Here is a 13,562-nt window from a genome sequence, read left to right as displayed (position 1 = left end):
GATTGGCATTGAAAAGACACAATAAAACATCATAAAATAGGGCAGTTACACATTTCTCGCTGGCCTCCACCGTAAATTACGGTACCACCGTAACTTACGGTGGCTTGGAATGGCTTAGGTGGGTCTCTACTGCCTTACGGTGGAAGAAAAATGCCGGGGTCTACCGTAATTTACGGTAGCTACCGTAAATGTAAATTACGGTAGGCTTCAGCATGCAATTTTGTTTTCAGCATAACTTTTTCGTTTTAACTCCATTTTCTTCACCGTTTTCGCCTACATTCTCATAATTTCGTCCTTTATAATGCTATCCTCTTAATTCTTCCATAACAATAATTGATTTTTTTCATATACTCTCCATCTTTCAATCTCCAATCTAGTTGCGCCTATTCGAAGCTTCATTTCCACACTTTTAAGCCCCAAATGTACCTGAAACACAAGCAACCGTAGTTATCTAATTCTAGACAATTACCCAATTAAATGTGGGATTTTAATATCATTTATAACACTTAAGGGTTGTCTTACGGACTACCCGTCACTTCCCAACACTCCTAATAAGTCTAGTGCTCCTCCCAGCGCTTGCACTCGTGAGCAACACTAGACTGGGGGACTTGTAGAGGTATGGTATTGGACCCGACCTGAGCGGTCAGACCTTCCCGTTACTTATTGCTTTTATATTAATTATTTATTATTGTGCTGACTAACCCAACCGCGAGGCCCAACGCGTTGTAGTATATACTACATTGGGCTAGGGACTTGTAGAGATAACCCCTAACTGGGCCTGGCCCATTGAGGTTAGGGGAGGCCCATGTCCCCTATATAAGGAGGTGTTCACCTCATTATTAGGGTTAGACAAGATGGAGCCGCCACACTTTTGTTACTGGAAACAGGGGATTCTTTCCCCTACCGGTCATCTCTACGGTTCCACCTTTGTTTTCTCTTATGCAGATCTGGAGACGGGAGGAGGAAAAAGGTGTGATTACCAAACCTCGGGGAAAGCGGATCAAACTCCCTCTTCAGGTGAATCCGTGTTTCAACAGTTTGTTAAACAATGTTTACGTTTTAATGTTTGAGAACGTTTTTTATTTGATATTAATGTTTGACCCGACCTGACCCGAATCACCGATATCCGACCCGAACATACACCTCGAAACTACGCGATATAATTTTTTTTTTAGGTCTGTTACCTTCCGAACCCCCAAAGTTTTTTTTTCAAGTTTCACCACTGCTACCAGCAACTCAAAAAAGTTCTAAATCCTCGTTAATAATATATTTTCACATGTTATGCTTTTAAAAAAACGAATGAAAAAAAAAACCCACCCGATAAAGCACGTACACGCTAACCGTATAACTCAAGAATCTAATCGTAAGTTGGGTTTTTTTTTCTTCCCCTTCGTTCACACTTCTATTTTAGCATCATTTCACCACTATATAAACCCCTATCACCCCACCCCTTCGCCATCATCTATTAACACACACACTTCACACAAATCACACACTAGCCATGACTACCAGACCCCCACTTAGCTTCATTACGTCGTCGTTTTTCAGCGTTTTGCTCTTCGCAGCTCGCGGTTTGTGTCAATCGGTTCCAGCAATGTACATATTCGGTGACTCATTAGTCGACGTCGGAAACAACAATTACTTGTCTCTGTCCATTGCCAGAGCTAACTTTGCTCACAACGGCATCGATTTCCCTACCGGAAAACCCACCGGCCGGTTTAGCAACGGAAAAAACGCGGCAGACTTTTTTGGTACGTTTTTTTATTCCGGTTCATGCAGTTCACCAAAATACGTGGTATCTTTTTATTGGCCTTTAGAAAAAAAAAAAAAAAAAAAAAAAAACGGTCTGTCAAGACTGCATTTAGCCGTCGTTTTATTCAAAACTAAAAGAGTCGGAAAACTGTAAAAAAAATGGTCCCAGTGATTTGGTAACTTTTGTCACTTTAGTCCAAAACTCAAATGTTTTGAATCTGTGTTCCTGTAGTTTCAAATTTGTTGCTATTTTCATACAAAATCAAAATATAATCAGATTTTTCAGTTAAAATCCAACTTTTCTGTCACTTTCCTCCCTATTAATGAAGGACAAAATGTTAGGTTTATTTAATTTGTTACGATAAAACGTTAAAAGACCATTTTGCCCTTCGTTAAAAGGGAGGAAAAAGATTGAAAAGTTGGATTTTAAGAGAAAAATCTGATTATATTTTAATTTTGGATGAAAATAATAACAAAATTGAAATCCCAAGACCCAGATTCAAAAGATTTGAGTTTTGAGATAATGTGGTAAAAGTGATCAAACCTTAGGGACCGGTTTACTCAAACTAAAATTTAGCAGGCGTTTTTTTATACTAAAATTTAGGCTGCGGTTTTTTAAATGACTTTTAGCAAAATAAACCTTAAATATATAATACGGTAAAAAAAACCAATCGACTAAATTTTAGTTGCTACACTATTTCGATTGGTTTTTTTTGGACGGTATTGTATATTTAAGGTTTATTTTGCTAACTAAAATTTAACCCACGTTTTACGGTGTTATTATTTGTCCTATGTTGATTGGTTTTCTTTAGTATATATCTATTTTTGCAAATGTTAAAATTCAAATTTTACTTTGTTAACTTTTGTTTGTTCAAACTTGTGTATTTTCGTGTAATTTCCAACATGTTAGGGTTTGTGTTCGGAATTAATATTGTTATTATTATATGCGTGATTTGACAGCGGAAAAGGTCGGATTACCATCGCCAGCACCGTATCTGTCTCTGGTGTCGAAATTTAAGAAGTTGAGTAGCAGTAACGCGACGGTTACCGGAGTGAGTTTTGCATCTGGAGGTGCCGGAATCTTAAACGGAACAGATGAACTTTTTGTAAGAATACTTATAATATATCTCAAAAGCTGATAATATTCATTCATACAATACAATTAATTTGAACCCATAAAAAGCACCTGGTCAGTGGTGAAGTCCAGAAAGGCTTAAACCACTGAGATTCGCCTTTGCATGGATTTGGATTTTTATATTATTTTATAAAAGATATACTGAATATTTTCTTTTAAATAATATGACGAAAAGGAAAGTTATGTAACATATAACAAAACTATGAGAGTCACGTAAACACTTACATTATATGTATTGCTTTAGACATCCATACTATATAATAAAAAAAACCATTTTGGAGACACTTGTCATCATATTAGGCCATGTTTTATAGATAAGTATTATTTTAGTTTAATCTTTTCTAATTAATTATATATAATCCTCCTACTAAATATTATTAAGTAAAATTTCTTATGGATAATTTTTATTTAGTTTAATCTCCTTCTCATTTATAATATTATTTATTTAACTAATAGAGTAAATTGCGATTTTGACCCCTGTGGTTATATCACTTTTACTCTTTTAGCCCAAAAAAAATTTTTAACATCTGAGCCCCCAACGTCTTTTTTTCTAATCTTTTTGACCCCTAACGTCTTTTTTCTAACCCTTTTGGCCCATAACATTTAATGGATGAGGTTAGTGTTAGGGGCAAAAGGGTTAGAAAAAAAGACATTGGGGGCTCAGATGTTAAAAAATTCTTTTTTGGGCTAAAAGGGTAAAAGTGATATAACCAGAGGGGCTAAAATCGTAATTTACTCTAACTGATATTATTTATCATTTATACATTTATGGAGTTTTAAATAATGGGTTAAATTTATTGAGACTTTGTTAACAAATTTTGCTACAAGAAAATAATCTATTTATATCAATCTAAATTTTTATCTATACTATACTATTTAATAAAACATTAATGTGTGACACATGTCGTACATTGTAGGTATTTATTTTATGATTTTCTCGCCTCACTTACAAACTTATTTTATATTAATTAAATAAATAAATGAATATTGAGCTAATATTAAATTTTATCCTGCTTTAAATTTCGAATACCATTCTTCTATTTTTCTAATAAAATATTATCCGAAATTGTAAATTGTTAATTTAAAACATTTTAAATAAAACAAATTATTTATCACGAAAACCAAACATTGTATTAATATATTAAATATTTCTATTTTCACTATACAAAATTACAATTACTAACTTTTTTTTATTTGGTATATAAAATTACATTTATTTAACTCGTGTAATAAAGGAGGCTTTTTAAAGATGTATTATTTTATTATTTGGTAAACAATATTACATTTATTCAACCCGTGTAATACATGTGGTTTTAAAGATATAATTTTTTATTATTTAGTATATAAATTTATTTACTCAACCCGTGTAATACACGGGGTTATAACCTAGTAAATTATATATAAAATTGGCATTGTGTTGAAACTTGAATGTGCTTATACATATTTATTATACATATATAGTGTTTCGATACAAACAAATAAGTTTTATTGTGTGAACAGTACAAATTAATTAAACATTTAACCATTGAACTAGCTTCATTTTTTGTTATTGAACTCATTTATTAAACATTTAACATAACGGCACTCACTTAAAAATCTAGGCCTTGAAAATTTGTCGGGCCCTATAAACCCTTTGGGCCTTGGCATCTGCCCGGGCTGCCCAGGCCTAAAACCGAGCCTGCCCCGGGCCTATATAAAGTTGGGCCTCTACATGCTATAACAAAATGATACTAAAGTAATAATAATTACGATACAACTTACATGTTGTGTAATTATTAAGACTCTATAGTACAATTTTGTTATAGAAGAATTATCTGATTAATAACATATCTATAATAACTGCGAAATTGCTATTGTTTCCTTTTTTTTCTATAATAACTACGAAATTGATACCGATTCCACCCCACATGTATATTACATGTTTATGGATTACATGTATAGAGTTAAGTTCACGTGAAAATAAATTAAACGTACGAAACGTACGAAGTGTAAGAAAAGTAAAAAAAGTGGCGGTGTCATTTTGGTAATTATCACCAACTTCAAAATTACTCTAGTAGAGTAATTTTGAGCTTCTGTAGAGTAATTTTGTAAATGTTTAGGTAGAGTAATTTTGGTCGTGTAGGGTAATTATCAAAATTGTAGTGTAATTATCAAAATTACACTAACCCCCCCCCCCCCCCCAAAAAAAAAAAAAGAACCTAAAAAAATCTAAACCATTGTAAATGTTCAGGTAGAGTAATTTTGGTCGTATAGGGTAATTATCAAAATTGTAGGGTAATTATCAAAATCACACTACCCCCCCTCCCCCCCCCCCAAAAAAAAAAAAAAAAAAAAAAAAAAAAAAACCTAAACCACCCCCCAAAAACCTAAACCACCCCCCCCCCTCCACCCCTCAAAAACCTAAAAGAACCTAACCCCCCCCCCCCCCCCCCCCCCCAAACTAAAAGCTAAAAACTAAACCATAAAGTTAAACCCCATAATTAAATGCTAACAAAATTACTCTACAAGACATTTTCCAAAATTACTCTATAGAAGTCAAAATTACTCTACTAGAGTAATTTGATAATTACCCTACATTTCCCAAAATTACTCTACAGATGCTCAAAATTACTCTACAAGACACATTTTGCTTTTTCCCCAGTTATTTGGAAGTTGCTCATAATTACCAAAATGACACCGCCGCTTTTTGCTTTTTCCCTCAATGCGTACATTTCCTACATTAATTTTGTTTTTATTTGACCCTTTAGCTACATGTATATTACATGTTTATGTATTCCGTAAGCTATATAATGTATTTACCTATTAGTTTATACGACAAAGGAAATTGTATCTAATTAATTTCATTAGATCACTCGTATTAAAATTAATTTACAACAATACTTACATGTACATATTTATTTTGTTTATACTAAATTCGATAAAATAACATGTAACATAATGAAAAAGGTATATTTTTTTTCAATTTTCTTCAACAAGCTTGTTTTTATCAGAATTCAATGACATAAATTTAACTTCTGGAATTCGATGAAAGAGTTGCATTTATTTTATCAACAAGAAAGTAGTTTTTTACCGATAAAAGAGTTGCATTTATTTTATCAACAAGAAAGTAGTTTTTTACATGAAAAGAAAAAATAAAAGTCAAAAAGCTTAGTCACGTGCGTATGGAAGCACCAATACAACACAAAAATGCGGTGAACGTGGATCGAACACGTGACCTTCAGATCTTCAGTCTGACGCTCTCCCAACTGAGCTATCCCCGCTTTTGATCAAACGATATTTTATTTTTCTTTTCTTTTCTTTGTAGAGACAATCAATTCCATTAACAAAGCAAGTGGGCTACTACTCTCTAGTCCATGAACAACTAGTTCAACAATTGGGCCCAGATGAAGCCCAGGCCCATTTATCCAAGTCCCTATTTCTAGTTATCATTGGAAGCAATGATCTATTTGGCTACTTCAACAAAAACTCCAAAGCCTCTAAGGAATACACCCCACAACAATATGTTGATCTCATGGCCTCAACCCTCAAAGGACTCTTACAAAGATTATATGAGTTGGGAGCGCGTAAATTTGTGGTAAGTGGAGTTGGAGTGATAGGTTGTTGTCCAGCACAAAGAAAGCGGAGCACCACTAGTGATTGCAACGTCGAAGTAAATACTTGGTCAGTGAAGTACAACGATGGTTTAAAAGCTTTGCTACAAGAATTAAAGACAGAATCATCGGATATCCAATACTCTTATTGTGAAACTTATGATGTTATGAATAACTTCATCGAACACCCTGAAGCTTACGGTACTTAATTCTTGACTATCTTTGTTTCGTCCTCCACGATAACAGATATTTCTTGAGTTCAATCATGAAACTACCACATATAGGTTACAAAAGTTTTAACCTATTTATTTTGGTTTACAGGATTTACAGAGATAAAAGAAGCTTGTTGCGGACGTGGTTACCTAAAAGCTGAATTCCCTTGCACCCCGATTTCAACTTATTGCTCGAACCGGAAAAATCATATTTTTTGGGATCTTTACCATCCTACTGAATACACATCTAGTATCTTTGCTGACTCGGTGTATAATGCATCACAGCCGCTTTTGAACTAGTGAATACAAAACAACTTGTTAATGTAAAAGGCATGAATGCGAAGTACTTATACATTCAACACGCGGGTAAGTTAAAAGGTATATTGAGTTAAATTCGTAAGTATACGAATAAGTGTCAAACCAAATGCTTTCGATTTCTTGTGATATTGTTTGTTGATCCACTTCTTGTAAGTTAGTTATGGTGGTTGATTGATTCATGTTTTTAGTTGTGTCTAAAAAGATCATTCATGTGAACTGAAGTTCAAATAAAATATGAAATACATGTATGTTCAAATAAGGTTGTATATTGTGAAAAACATACCAAGAATGGATAAAAATGTTTTTAAACTCCTAGTTGTGAAAATGCCTAGTGATACCTTTGAGTGCTTTTAACTGAACTTAACTTAGCGTTAGAGAGCATAAATTGATTTTGAGAAAATTATGATTCAGAGCAAAACCTGGCTACGCCTGCCCTTCCGATTTCCTATCTACATGTCGCGAGTGTGCACAAGTTCGAAGAATTTATTGGCCATTCGAACCAAAATTTGCCCAAGCGTACGAGTTGGAGTGAAATACAACTAACCTTGTTTACCAGACATGTTAAGTTCTTACTTATAAACCACTTCAAGGTTTATACAACCTTCTATAAGACCATGGATGGTTTACATTTGGGGTGTGCGTGGGTCGGTTTGGGTCGGTTTTTGGCCAAAACCATAACCGCGATGTCGGTTAATGGATGATCATAACCATAACCGATCGGTTATGGTGGTTATGGTTAATCGGTTTTCAAGGTTATAGTGGGTCGGTTATGGGTGGTTAACCACTAATTTAGTCCTAGCTAAAAATAGCTTATTTAAAAAAAATAAAAAAATAAATTGTTATCACATATTTCATTATATTAGCATATTACCTAGTATAAATATACATATAATCTATAATATTAATATAGATTATTACCGAATATTCAAACAAAGTGATATGATATATTCCACAAATTCATATAAACATTCAACCAAAATGATATAAAATAACCAATAACCACTAAAAACATTTAACCAAAACGATATGAAATAACCAATAACTACTAAAAACATTCAACCAAAAACATCAAGTATTTAAAAAAAATGTTGAAAAGTCCTAAATCTGACAAAGATTTTACTACATGTCAGTTTGGTTATAGTGCGTATGTAAACATTGATAACCATAACCGACCTACTACTTTCGGTTTTCAGAAAAACCATTAACCGACCCACCGGTTTTTTATTTGGTTCGGTTTTTTCAGTTCAGTTTTATTGGTTAATTCAGTTATGATTCGGTTATTTCGGTTTTTTGCACACCCCTAGTTTACATGATGAAGGAGCGTGTTCCGCTATGTGGTGCCCACGTCAACATGGGTGAAATTACTCCTAAAATGGCGTAGTGGTTTACTCTCCTCCTCATTAATTACCTAATGATAATTATTATTTTTTTAAATAATGTTTCAACAATAAATAAAAACATAAAATAAATTCATTAAAATTAGTACTAAACAACTAGAAAATAAAAAAAAATGTTCATCTTCGTTATCTTTGTCATCTTGTCGTCTCCTTCAAGCGTGCTTGACCAAATCCGCTATTAGAGCTTGATGTGAACAGGAGTTACACATATGCGCAACATTTTGTGGTCTTTGTTCCATAGTTGCCCGAGGTTGTTCTGCTTCTATGAATTCCGTATCATAAGCTTGACAAATCGCGTCGCCCTCGTCTTCCGTTGTTGAAGAACACCGTACCCTTTCGATATCTTTTCTTGCGGATTCTTGAACCTTTTTAAAATGAGATATTTTTTTCTTAATAGGGAACCTTTACCACAATTGGGTCAATACCATTGGCCAACAAGTAGCCGTGTAGATATTTACGTCCTGAAAGACTTGCTATCCTCATTCATGGTTGTATAACTTTTATTACCAGAATTTATCTGATACATGTATTTTACTACGTGGAAATGGAAAGATAAAAAGAGCACAAAAAATGCGGTGAACGTGGATCGAACACGTGACCTTCAGATCTTCAGTCTGACGCTCTCCCAACTGAGCTATCCCCGCTTTTGATCGAACAGTATTTTATTTTTCTTTTCTCTTTTTGGTAGAGACAATCAAAGACCAGACCCAACAACCCAGCAAATACGAAAACATCAAGCAATGAAAAAAATATGCGGTGAACGTGGATCGAACACGTGACCTTAAGATCTTCAGTCTGACGCTCTCCCAACTGAGCTATCCCCGCAATGTGATACTGTGGTTACTTTGTATAATAAATATTTTGTATGTGATTATACAAATTACACAAGTGAAAAAAACGAATTTGGGTTATAGTTTGATAAAGGAAGAAACAATTAAAAGGCCGAATATACGAGAAAGGTAGAACAAACATTAGTCTGTTTCACGACACGAAATGAACTAACGTGAAATTTTTACGGGTTTATATTTTTGGGCAAACTCTCACGTTAGTCGAGTCATGTTCTCGTCAACTTGGCGTTTCAAGGGTTTGGCATGTTTATTTAGAGTAGAACCTCTATAATTTAATACTCGTCAACTTGAGTCTACCTTGATCCGCCTAGTTATCCAGCAAGCAAGAGATATATGGTATCTCCTCTACCCGCGACTCCCTCTGTCGACTCGTTTTCCATCTCCAGGCCAATGTTCACAAGTACATTTTTACATACACTAGCCAAACAACCTTTGATTTTGGTCGACACCAACCTCGTATACTTTGCTCTTGTTGTAGTACGCTTCAAGGCCGTAAGCGGGGTAGAAACACCTTACAAGATTCAAGATTGGACCATACTATACCGACAACCTCGCTTTGTAATCTCACACCGTTCCTCATAATCGAAAGGCTCTTCAACGACGAGGAAATGATCATTCGAAATTCAAAATTCAAGGGCGTGTGGTTTGACACATACACAAACGGCCTTTTGAATTCAAGGGCAATAATTTGCCATAAAGTACCCCAAATGGCAATTTGATTCAAGCTAATCAAATGGGCGTGAGGGTCAGAGGGGCGGACCTACTCACAATCGTGGGCAGGTGGGCGCACCCCTTGATAAAAAACATAGTGTATATTTCAGACAAAAAACTCGACCGCACCCTTTGAAAATATGGCAGAACGTCTCATCCACACCCCCAACAAATAATTTCTGGGTCCGCCCACTATGAGGGTGTGGGTATAACCAGTGGCGGATCCAGGAATGTTTTCCACCAGGTTCCTTTTGGTAGATTTTCACTAATTCTCAGTATTTTTTTCTAAATCATACAAGGTTTCCACAAATTTTTTCTATTTTTTCCAAACCGAGGGGGTTCCTGGGAACCCCCAAAACACCCCTGGATCCGCCACTGGGTATAACACACACCTTATATGGTCAGACTCTAGTTGGGTAAAAAGTGAAAATCATGATAAAATTAAAAGAGACTGGTGGTGTTAAAACTTAAATCCTATAAATTAAAATGGGGAACAAACTAAATGAAAATGAGGATAGTGCAGCTTGAACCAAGCCTAGAGCAAAAGCCTAGCAGGTACAAAAACATCAAGCAGTAAAAAAACTATGCGGTGAACGTGGATCGAACACGTGACCTTCAGATCTTCAGTCTGGCGCTCTCCCAACTGAGCTATCCCCGCTTTTGTCCTATTAACTTTACACTATTTTTATTATTCATATGAAACGATGAGCTTAGATAGAGCACAAGCCCATTTATCCAAGTCCCTATTTCTAGTTGTCATTGAAAGCAATGATCTATTCCGCTACTACAACAACGTTTCTAACACTAAAGCAAATAATTGGTCAATGAAGTACGACGAAGGTCTAAAAGCTTTGCTACAAGAGTTGAAGACATAATCACCGGATTTTCACTACTCTTTCTTTGATACGTACAATGTTATGGATAAAACGCCCTGAAGCATACGATACTAAATCCTTGACTTCTTCGCTTCCTTCTACATGTAGTTTTTGAGTTCAATCATGATTTTTTGATAGCATGATTTTTTTTTTGGTTTCCAAACATACTAAAAGAAAAATAAATAAATAACAACGGCGTAAGTCTGCGTTTTTTTCCTACGTTTGACGTCAAGTGGCGGTATATATTCGTGTTTTTGTTTACGATTTTCCGGGTTTTCATCAGTGTTTATCAATTCGTGTTTTTGTTTACGATTTTCTAGGTTTTTGTTGGTGTTTGCTTACTACTTGGCATGGTTTTACGACTTACACTCCTCCTGCAACGCGGGGGTTAAATACTAGTTAAAATAAATTCGAATTTTCTTTAAACCTAAATTATGCATAACAAGGTGACAGCCAACAAGGTTACCGGACGTGTGGGCAAGATCTTTCAGTCCGCAGCCAATACAAAAAGATATTGCCAGCTTATTTTTAAAAACCAGTCCTCCAACTTTTACATTACTACAACTATGGTCCCTCAACTAGTTACAAAACATGCGAGCATATTATTTCAGACATATTTTTCAAGACTAAGATGACAATGAATGTTAATCCATGCTATGAAATTATAAATACACTAATAAAAAATAATTATAATCCATATTGATCAACAATTTTGTTTTGCATTAAAGTTTGAGTATTGCTGGCAGGGACGTACCCACTTTAAGCCGTGGGTGGGCATGCGCACCCTTTGAAAAAATAAATTTTAGTGTCATTTTTCGTCGGAAATTCCGACCGCACCCCTTGGGAATTTTCACCCGCACCCCTTGAAAATTTTCAACCACCCCACTTAGAAAAAAATATTATGATTACATAAAAAAATTAAACACTAATTATTATTTAGTATAGGGTAAATTACACTTTTCGTCCTTTATTTTGTATCGGATTGCAATGGATAGCCTTTAACTTCAATAATTACAGTCATAATTCTTTATTTGTAAAACTCGTTACACCTTAGGTCCTTTGACCCTAACCTGGTTAATTTTTTTAGTTAAATATGACCTGTGTCTTGCACATGAGGGTAGATTAGTAATTTACTAATATATTTAAATTAAACAAATAAACAAAACACAACTCTTTGTTTCAGACCTCTCTCCCCTCTCTATCTCTCCCCAACCAATCCCCACCCCACCATCACTGTGAGAGCTACCACCACCACCGTTTCCGGCAAGGTTTATCACCACAACTGTAACACCCCAAAAACGAGTTTGGTAAATTAAAACCCGGTTGATAAAAAGAAATGAGTTTTAATCCTTCATATAACCAAAATGAAACTAGAGGGACCAAAACCGTTAAGTGGGAAACATGAATCTATAAATTAAAATTAAAACACGTGTGTGTGTGTGTGTCGATGGTCAGGAAGGAGAAAAAGGGGTTAAACCCTAGTCTCACTAAAATCATCAAATTGAAAGGGAAATTCAGCTCGGATCTAATGCATGTACATGAATTCATGATCATCTAGCCCTATAAATCACTTGGTAAGTTGTAATTTATGATTTGGTGATTTTGATATGAAGTGGGTTATGATCAATCCACGAATTTGTATGAAATTAAGCATGAATAGGTGTTAGAATCATCTTAGGAAACATGTGTTAGGCATAATTTTGACTAATTGATGTTTAAAGATGGAAACCCACTAAGTTGAGTGATGAAGATGACATGGGTATTTCACCATGATCAATTCTTGTTCAATGTCGATGTGCCATGTTGAAAATGATGGAAACTTGTTAGATGAGTTGAAAGGAATGTGTTGTTTGTTATGTTTGATGAATATGTGTTAATAGTATTGGTGATTAGTAGGAAGATTTGATGAACTATGAATGAACTTGGAAGATTATGCATGAATTAGTTGTACATTGTGCATTAAATGGTGAACGCACACCAAGTGTTTGATGAAATGCCTCTTATAAGCTAGTATGTGAAATTGTATGCTAAACATCGAATGAACATGTGTAGAGGTTGATAATGACATGATTGATGATAAATAATCATAAGAAGATAAATTGTAGAGGGATTTCATAAGAAAATGTAGTTGATGAAATGATTGGATGAAATTACGCATTAGAACTTATATTCTAGGTTTGAATGATGATGTGCACATCATATGTCAAATTACTAGCTTTGAATATGGTTGTCAACTATAGAATCATGAATATGGTAGTATGTGTTAAATTGACGATACGTGTACACATATGTAGTTAGTTGATCATGTGCATAGGTATGTGTGTGTCCTACACCACGATTATGAAACGTAAATGGTATATTGTGTATGTGATTAGATGATCATGTAGTCGTTAGTGTCATACAACATTACGTATGAAACGAATATCATGTCATTAATATGGTCTACTATATCAACATGAATGCGTGTTCATAAGTTGGATGTTATATGCTAGAAGGTTGACTTTCTGAAAGTCAACCGAGAATTTATAACATGGTTAGACATTTTGACACAAATATAAGAATCGAGAGATCATGGAGTATGTGTTAGACCAATTATGTGTTATGTGTGATAACGAATTTGGATTTCGAAGACATAGAACTATGTGGTTGGCAAATCATGTCGTATGCGTGTTAGTGAAAGTCAATATAGATAAAAGTTGAAAAATGTGTGTTAATATGAATGAG

General features: G+C 34.6%; 1 protein-coding gene and 4 non-coding genes across 5 annotated transcripts; 1 reads left to right on the top strand and 4 right to left on the bottom strand.

Moving 5' to 3' along the window:
- The first annotated feature begins 1,416 nt into the window (after positions 1–1,416).
- On the top strand, positions 1,417–7,317 carry LOC110873593 (GDSL esterase/lipase At5g55050). The gene is made up of 4 exons (XM_022122543.2): positions 1,417–1,751; positions 2,713–2,858; positions 6,192–6,678; positions 6,799–7,317. The coding sequence occupies exons 1-4, from the start codon at positions 1,502–1,504 to the stop codon at positions 6,987–6,989; spliced, it is 1,074 nt and encodes a 357-aa protein (XP_021978235.1). The 5' UTR covers positions 1,417–1,501; the 3' UTR covers positions 6,990–7,317.
- Positions 6,075–6,147, bottom strand: TRNAF-GAA. The gene has a single exon. It is a non-coding gene; the product is annotated as a tRNA-Phe (tRNA).
- Positions 7,318–8,975: 1,658 nt separating the features above from the next.
- On the bottom strand, positions 8,976–9,048 carry TRNAF-GAA. The gene has a single exon. It is a non-coding gene; the product is annotated as a tRNA-Phe (tRNA).
- A 108-nt stretch (positions 9,049–9,156) lies between these two features.
- TRNAF-GAA lies at positions 9,157–9,229 on the bottom strand. Its single transcript has one exon. It is a non-coding gene; the product is annotated as a tRNA-Phe (tRNA).
- Positions 9,230–10,548: 1,319 nt separating this feature from the next.
- On the bottom strand, positions 10,549–10,621 carry TRNAF-GAA. The gene has a single exon. It is a non-coding gene; the product is annotated as a tRNA-Phe (tRNA).
- Between the last annotated feature and the right edge of the window lie 2,941 nt (positions 10,622–13,562).

This window comes from Helianthus annuus, chromosome 8 (assembly GCF_002127325.2).
Source record: "Helianthus annuus cultivar XRQ/B chromosome 8, HanXRQr2.0-SUNRISE, whole genome shotgun sequence".
In the NCBI taxonomy this organism is placed as follows: Eukaryota; Viridiplantae; Streptophyta; class Magnoliopsida; order Asterales; family Asteraceae; genus Helianthus; species Helianthus annuus.
Note: the sequence above shows the minus strand (reverse complement) of the source record. Positions and strands in the feature narration are given on the sequence as shown.